Source organism: Trichechus manatus, unplaced genomic scaffold, assembly GCF_000243295.1.
Source record: "Trichechus manatus latirostris isolate Lorelei unplaced genomic scaffold, TriManLat1.0 scaffold00408, whole genome shotgun sequence".
Classification (NCBI taxonomy): Eukaryota; Metazoa; Chordata; class Mammalia; order Sirenia; family Trichechidae; genus Trichechus; species Trichechus manatus.
Window position 1 is genome coordinate 16,136 of NW_004444344.1, and position 9,111 is coordinate 25,246.

The 9,111-nt window shown below is 36.7% G+C and overlaps 1 protein-coding gene across 1 annotated transcript; it reads right to left on the reverse strand.

Moving 5' to 3' along the window:
• Nucleotides 1–7,048: 7,048 nt before the first annotated feature.
• On the reverse strand, nucleotides 7,049–7,990 carry LOC101341716 (olfactory receptor 4Q2). Its single transcript, XM_004391027.1, has one exon. The coding sequence runs from the start codon at nucleotides 7,988–7,990 to the stop codon at nucleotides 7,049–7,051; it is 942 nt and encodes a 313-aa protein (XP_004391084.1).
• Between the last annotated feature and the right edge of the window lie 1,121 nt (nucleotides 7,991–9,111).

Genomic DNA, 9,111 nt, shown 5'->3' on the forward strand with positions numbered 1-9,111 from the left:
GAGAATCTACCAAACTTTCAGAGCAAAGTTAACACCACTACTACTAAAGGTATTTCAGAACATAGAAAAGGAAGAAATACTCCCAAACTCATTCTATAAAGCCAGCATAACCCTGATACCAAAACCAGGTAAGGACACCATAAAAAAAGAAAATTACAGGCCAATATCCCTCATGAACATTGATGCAAAAATCCTCAACAAAATTCTAGCCAATAGAATTCAGAAACATATAAAAAAAAATAATTCACCATGATCAAGTGGGATTTATACCAGCTATGAAGGGATGGTCCAACATCAGAAAAACAATCAATGCAATCCATGATATTAAGAAAACAAGACAAGAATACATGATCTTATCAATCGATACAGAAAAGGCATTTGACAAACTCCAACACCCATTCATGATAAAAACTCTCAACAAAATAGGAGTAGAAGGGAAATTCCTCAGTATAATTAAGGGCACTTATACAAACTCAACAGCCAATATCATCCTAAAAGGAGAGACTTTGCAAGCATTCCCCTTGAGAATGGGAACGAGAAGAGGATGCCCTTTATCACCACTGTTATTCAACATTGAGCTGGAAGTCCTAGCCAGAGCAATTAGGCTAGAAAAAGAAATAAAGGGCATCCAAATTGCTAGACAAGAAGTAAAACTATCTCTATTTGCAGATGATATGATTTTATACACAGAAAACCCCAAAGAATCCACAAGAAAACTACCGGAACTAATAGAAGATTTCAGCAAAGCTTCAGGATACAAGATAAACATACAGAAATCAGTTGGATTCCTTTACACTAACAAAGAGAACTTCAAAGAAGAAATCACCAAATGAATACCATTTACAATAACCCCCAAGAAGATAAAATACTTAGGAATAAATCTAACCAGAGACATAAATGATCCGTACGATGAAAACTACAAGATACTACTGCAAGAAACCAAAAGAGACCTGCGTAAGTAGAAAAACATACTTTACTCATGGATAGGAAGACTCAACATTGTGAAAATGTCAATTCTACACAAAGCGATATACGGATACAATGCAATCTCCATTCCAAATTCCAACGGCATTTTTTAATCAGATGGTGAAACAAATCACTGACTTTATATGGGAAGGAAAGAGGCCCCAGATAAGTAAAGCATTACTGAAGAAGAAGAACAAAGTGGGAGGCCTCGCACTACCTGATTTTAGAAACTATTATACTGCCACAGTAGCCAAAACAGCCTGGTCCTTGTACAACAACAGATACATAGACCAATGGAACAGAATTGAGAATCCAGTCATAAATTCATCCACCTCTGAGCAGCTAATATTTGACAAAGGCCCAAAGTCCATTAATTGGAGAAATAACAGTCTCTTTAACAAACGGTGCTGGCATAACTGGATTTCCATCAGCAAAAAAAGGAAAGAAGTCCCATACCTCACACAATACATAAAAACTATCTCAAAATGGATCAAAGACCTAAATAAAAAATCGAAAATGATAAAAATCATGGAGAAAAAAATAGGGACAGTGCTAGGAGCCCTAATACATGGCATAAACAGAATACGAACCATAAGTAACAATGCAAAAGCACTAGAGGAGAGACTAGATAACTGAGCAAAAAAAGAGAAAAAGACAACCTACAGACTGGGGAAAAAAAGTTTTGGCTACAACAAATCTGATCAGCTTCTAATCTCTAAAATCTACAAGATACTGCAAAACCTCAACAACAAAAAGACACATAACCAATTAAAAAACAGGCAAAGGATATGAACAGGCACTTCACCAAAGAAGATATTCAGGCAGCTAACAGACACATGAAGAAATCCTCATGATCATTAGCCATTAGAAAAATGCAGATCAAAACTACAATGAGATATCATCTCACCCCAACAAGGCTAGCCTTAATCCAAAAAACACAAAATAATAAATGCTGGAGAGGTTGTGGAGAGACTGGAACACTTATACACTGTTGGTGGAATGTAAAATGATACAACCACTTTGGAAATTGATTTGGTGCTTCCTTAAAAAGCTAGAAATAGAAGTACCATACTATCCAGCAATCTTGTTCCTCGGAATATGTTCTAGAGAAATAAGAGCCATCACACAAATAGATATATGCACACCCATGTCCACTGCAGCACTGTTCACAATAGCAAAAAGATTGAAACAACCTGGATGACCATCAACAGACAAGTGGATCAACAAATATGGTATATCCACACAATGGAATACTACGCAATGATAAAGAACAACGATGAAGCCATGAAACATAACGTGGAAGAATCTGCTGAGTGAAATTTAGTCAGTCATAGAAGGATAAATACTGTATAAGACCAGTATTATAAGAACTCAAGAAAAGGTTTAAACACAGAAGAAAACATTCTTTGATCGTTACAAGGGTGGGGAGAGAGGGTGAGGGTTATTCACTAGCTAAATAGTAGACAAGAATTATCTTAGGTGAAGGGAAGGACAGCACACACTACAGGGAAGTCAGCACAACTGGACTAAACCAAAGCTGAGACATCTCCTGAATACAATGAAACACTTCAAGGGACAGAGTTGCAGGGGTGGGGGTGTGGGGATCATGCTTTCAGGGGACATCTAGGTCAATTGGGGTAACAAAGCTTATTAAGAAAACGTTCTGCATCCTACTTTGGTGAGTGGCGTCTGGGGTCTTAAAAGCTTGCAAGTGGCTATCTAAGATGCATCAATTGGTCTCAACCACCTGGAGTAAAGGAGAATGAAGAACACCAAAGGCAAAAGGAAAGTATTAGTCCAAGAGACAAAGGGCCACATAAACCAGAGATTTCATCAGCCTGACACCAGCAGAACTAGATGGTAACCGGCTACCACTAATGACCACCCCGACAGGGAACACAGCAGAGAGTCCTGACGGAGCAGCAGAAAGGTGGGGTGCAGTACTCAAATTCTAGTAAAAAGACCAGACTTAATGGTCTGACTGAGACTGGAGGATCCCCAGAAAGCATGGCCCCTGGACTGTCTTTCAGCCCAGAACTAAAACAATTTTCAAGGCCAACTCTTTAGTCAAAGATTGGACTGGACTGTGGGACATAAAATGATACTGGTGAAGGGTGTGCTTCTTAGCTCAGTACATACATGAGGCTAAAAGAGTGGCTTTTGTCCGGAGGTGAGACGAGAAGGTAGACAGGGTTAGGAGCTGGTTGAATGGACACGGGAAATCAGGGGTGGAAAGGAGGAGTGTGCTGTCACAGTATAGGGAGAGCAATTACGGTCACATAACAATGTATGTATAAATTTTTGTATAAGACACTAACTTGAAATGTAAACTTTCACTTAAACTACAACAATAAACAAAAGAAAAAAAAGAAAAGGACGAATATTGTATGAGATCACTATTGTAAAAACTCAAGAAAACATTTTCACACAGAAAAAAACAATCTTTGATGGTTACAAGGGAGAGGAGAGATATGGAGGGGAAATCACTAACTAGCTAGTAGACAAGTATCAAGTTTGGTGAAGGGAAGGACAAAACACATATAGGGGAAGTCAGCACAACTTAACTAGAGCAAAGTTATAGAAGCTTCCTAGACACATTCAAATACCTTGATGGACTTATTTACTGGGGCAGAGGGCTTGGAACCGTGGTCTTGGGAGACATCTAGGTCAATTGACATAACATAGTTCATAAAGAAAATATACAACATCCTACTTTGGTGAGTAGCATCTGAGATCTTAAAAGCTTTCAAGCAGCCATCTAAGATACATCTATTGGTACTGTCTCATCTGGAGCAAAGGATAATAAAGAAAACCAAAGGTACAAGTTAAATATTAGCCCAAAGGACTAAACGACCACTTGAACCACAGCCTCCACCAGCCTGAGCCCAGAAGATGTATATGGGGCCTGGCTACAATCACCAACTGCTCTGACAGAGATCACAACAGAGAGTCCTGGACAGAGTGGGAGAAAAAATGTACAGTAAAATTAATATCACAAAAAATGATCAGACTTACTGGTCTGACAAAGACTGGAGGAACTTCCAAGACTATGGGCCCTGGACACTCTGCTAACTCAGAACTGAAACTACTCTGAAAGCTCACTTTTCAGACAAAGATTAGACAGGCCTATAAAACAAACAATAACACATGTGAGGAATGTGTCTCTTAGTTCAATCAAATACCCAAGACCAAATGGGCAACTGCTGCCCAAAAGCAAGACAAGAAGACAAGAAGAGACAGGAAAACTGGATGAATGGACACGGGGAACCAGGGGTGGAAAGGGGAAGAGTGCTGTCACATTGTGGATATTGCAACCAATGTCACAAAACATTTTGTGTATAAATTTTTGAATGAGAAACTGATTTGCACTGTAAAGTTTCACCTAAAGCACAATAAAATTAAAAAGAAAAATAAATCTTTGTTGTGGTAAGTGAATACAATTTTAGGTATGGTTTGAGTTCTTTATAAACTGGCCTATTTGACTAATAGTGTCAAAACTGGTGGAAAATTTTTTTTTTAAATCTGAAGCCTACATATTTTATTTGAATAGGAGTGTTAGATATTGGATTAAAGATAAAATGTATAATATTAGATATGTTTCCATATAAAGTCTTTAACTTTGTGTCTCAGTATTCTTAGTATAAACTTGTCCTTCTTTTCTTACAGCATGTAATGTTACATTGTAAATGAAAGCAGCCTTGGAAAGGATAAAAACAATTTAAATTGCTAGTATGGTTAATAAGTTCTGAGTGTTTGCTTACACACAAAGAAGTACTCTTCTTTTCAATATGGACATTTCCTTGAGAATTTCTAGAATGCCTTATTCATATTTAGACATGTATTCTAATTTATTCTGTAGAATAATTTCTTTACATTATACACATGCTAACAATAGTAACTTTATTTTGTGTGCTTTTGGTCATATCCTACCCCAAAATGGTATAGTTATTTAATTCCTAAGTATCACTTTTTCCATATATCTTTGATTAGTGTGAAATTCTGGCAGCAATAGACAGCCTCTCTACATTAATCTCTTGCAAAATCAACTGGATTATATCCATATGATCAATTGCCACAATTCTGTTGAAGTTTAAAGCCTCAATTACCTCACCTCCTAGTAGTAATGTTCAAATACTGACTGAGAATTCAGATATAGACCTCTCTGATTACAAAGCCAACTCTTTTTAGATGAAGTAATATGATCTATAGGTGCTTGTACTATGAAATAGATTACTTAATTAGAAGCTCAATATTGAATTATCCACCTGATTTGTCTGACAAACATGGTGGCATATCCAAAAGTATTCTGGTGTCTGTATAGGCTTTCAGAGTTATATAAAAAGGCTTGTTCAATTCTTGGTTGTGTAAAATCTCTCAAATAGTTTCCTATGCTTCACTGAAAAGTTTTCCAATTTACAAGTTATCTCTCCAGTATGGGAAAGGTAAACAGCTCTTAATCATTAACTCCCGATTACTAGAAAAGGACATCGTGATTGGTAACATGGAGGGTCAGTGAAAGCAAGGGAGGACCTCAGTGAGATAGATTAACACAGTGGGTGAAACAGTAGACTCAAACATAACAACAATCATGAAGATGGTGTAGGGTTCTGTCATACATAAGGTCATCATGAGTTGAAGTGAACTTGATGGCAGCTAACAACAACAACAATCATTACTGCATTGATCAAAGAAGAACTAAATACCTCCTTTATTCGTTCAACAAGTTGGACATTTTAGTAGATGTTAGGTATATGAAGACAGTTGAGATACAATCTGAGCCTTTGATGAATTTTCCAAATATTCTTACCTTGTATGTCTGTTTACTGTAAAAATTAGGTATTCAAATTGCTTCTATAATCCACTGACTAAAAAACTGTAAACATGAAAATATACTTGATAGCCCATTTGTATAGTAAATTTACATTTTATTTGAGTTTAGTTTATTCTAACCTTGAATGTCAATTTAATGTTATCTTTGATCATAAAATCAGAGTAAGCAGTAACCAGACCAAAGAATCAATCTTAGTTTAACTCTAAGCATAAAACCTATGTCAGTGAGGTATTCTTTGCTGATAATGTAAACTATTCCCAATAATTGATAAAAGTGAAAATGTCATGAACCCATTTCTACACACTTTACACCATCTTTCAAAAACAAGCAGCAGTAGATTAGACTGTTGTTGCATTAAGACAAATTAAGTAATTTAGAATTTTACCACCCATATTTTACTGTCATTGAAAAATCTATTTTAATGAATAAATAACTGTCGAACCCTGTTATGAGCCGGGCACCAAGGCAGACAGATTCACATTTATTGTCAGTTTTAGTCCTTACAACAGTACTAAAAGGTAGACATCATTCTATGTATGCTACAAATGAGAAAATTTAGGGTTCAATAATTTAAAAGATTTGTCCAGATACACTTGGTTTGCAATTCAGAGAGATAAGTTTGAATCCACACTATCAGTAAATTTCTCTCTCAGTTACACTACTGGATAGTTAGTAAGTAGTGTGGTGATGTGAGAAAGCTGACTAATATATCTCATTTGCTTATTGTCACACAGTCATATAAATCTAATGAATTCTAATTCATTTTACTGATATCTCTTTAAATATTTAGTGGCAGCAAGAAATACATATAAATTTCTTATCAATTAACTGCAAACATCTAGTTAGAATAAGATACAATTGATAAAAAATAAAACCTATTTTAAGCTGGAGAAGACGCTGACATGAAAACTTGAAAGGGTGGTTTGTAGAGTATGTAATGGCAAACTGAATGGAATAATGTTTGGCCAGATGAACGGATATGATGGAAGAACACAAACTGATAGAAAAAACAGAAAGCAGATTTATTTCAAAAAGGAAAAGAAAGCTGAAGACGGAATAATTTGGTATGATAGAAGTTTTTCTAAGCTATAGTTCACATTTAAATTATGAAGCTAGAAAAATGAGTCTTATTATTTAATAAAATGAAATAAAACGAGACTATCATCTCCTAATTCATTAGTCATTCAAATGACTTCAAAAGTCGTTATTCTAACCTCAGATTCTCTATCTTCAAAAACTCCCTTCAACTTCTCATGTCTCTTGTTTTTTCCTAGTAAGTCCACTCCTGTCCCACAGTTTCTGCATGGCTGATTTGACATTTTTGTTTCGTAGTGTGTAGATGAGTGGATTCAGCATGGGGGTAACAACATTGTAGAGCACAGACACCAACTTGTCCACAGAGAAAGTGGAGAAAGGTCGAGCATAGATGAAAATACAGGGTCCGAAAAAGAGTGTTACAACCATGAGATGGGAGGCACAAGTCGAGAGTGCCTTTTGTCTTCCCTCTTTGGATCGAATCTTGACCAGGATAGTGGCATAGGAAGAAATCAGAACCACAAAGGAGCTGGTAGAGAGCAACCCACTGTTAGATACCATTAGTAATTCAATGACAAAGGTGTCTACACAGGCAAGTTTGATGACAGGAGGAACATCACAAAAGAAGTTGTCCACCTGGTTTGGCCCACAAAAGGGCAGATGGATAGTGAGAATTGTCTGAACAATGGAGTGCACGAATCCTCCCATCCAGGAAGCAGCTACCAAAAAACAGCATAACCTTCGACTCATGACAGTGGTGTAGTGCAGGGGGCGACAAATTGCAACGTAGCGATCATAGGCCATCACTGTGAGCAGGAACATCTCAGCTGCCCCTACAAAATGGAGGAAGAAGAGCTGCACAATGCATTGGTCATACATAATGCGCTTTTCATTTTCAAGGAAGTCAGCCAGAAGCTTAGGAGTAGTTACAGTTGAATAACAGAGATCCAGGAAAGAGAGATTGCCAAGAAGGAAATACATAGGTGATGAATTCAGGCAGTTATCAGAGGCCACTGTGAGCATGATGAGGACGTTGCACACCCAGGTGGTCACATAGAAGAAGAGAAATAATACAAAGAGTGCTGCTTCTATAGCTGGTGTCTGGGAGAAGCCTGCTAGGACAAATTCTCTTACAACTTCTGTTTGGTTTTCATTCATTTGACCTGGCTTCCCCTAAATTAAAAAAAAAAAAAAATTAAATAATGTGAAATCAGTAACATTAAAAAGGAATGATACATTTCACACCAAATTCAAGAATCTGCTCATTGCAAAAGATATATTTTCTGTAGGACGCATACTGATTGATTAGCTAGAAGAAATTATTTTATCTTTAGCTGATATGAATATATGTACTTTCCAATCAGCTCCAACCTACATCAGTGATGAAGTGGGCTAAGGTGCTTTGGAGCATGAAGTCACCTGTCCTGGTCCTTTAACTTTGACTTGATTCATCTCCTTCTTCCATAAATTAGTATTTTCTTTCTCTATCCTTCTCCACATTTAGTCTCAAGAAATATGCTACATTTCCCCCAAGATATTAATACTTAAAATATAAAAATCTTTAGGGGGGAAAAAAAAACTTGAAAGGAGAAATTTTAAGATTCCAGAGAACAGATTTTAGGGTGTGTAGAGGTTTTATTTGGGATAGAAAATCACATTATGTAGGTGGTTAGGCTGCTATAATAACCTTGTGCTTTTTCTTTCCCATCAAGCTAATTTGAGTTGGGCTCTCGCTTGTGCAAATGGCTGGAGGAAGGATGACATTTCACATTAGGCTTATGGCAATTTCATTGACCCTGCCTAAGTACTGATTGCCTGTCCGACTTATTATTGTCTGTATAATATGTTTGTCATCTTAAATCATACTATGGGCATATAGGCACAGATTATGCTTTTCATGATCCAAACAGAATCATAAATTACCTCTTCATGCATTTGAATGACTCTCCCTTTTATGTACCCTACCAAACTGAGTAAAAAGAAATTGCTTCTCCAAATAAAGATTAGCAATTCTTGTGTGTGTCTGTGTGTGTGTATGCGGTGTGTCTTTTATCCATCTCTGCATATGCAATGACTGGAAGGTGCTACTGCATGAGATAAAATAGGTGACAATTTATTGAGAACTCTGGGGGCTTGTGAAAGCTGCTATTGAGTCATATCCCACAGCCAAGTTCTGTCACAGAGAGCAACATTTTGAGGAATTAAGACATATTTCATAATTTAGAGAATTTTCTTTATTGTATAGTTTCTACCTCCTCTAAATCCATGAACTGTATACT

Bases quoted from the DNA above. Each gene is read 5' to 3' on its own strand.
- LOC101341716 (XM_004391027.1), bottom strand. From the start codon at position 7,990: ATGAATGAAAACCAAACAGAAGTTGTAAGAGAATTTGTCCTAGCAGGC.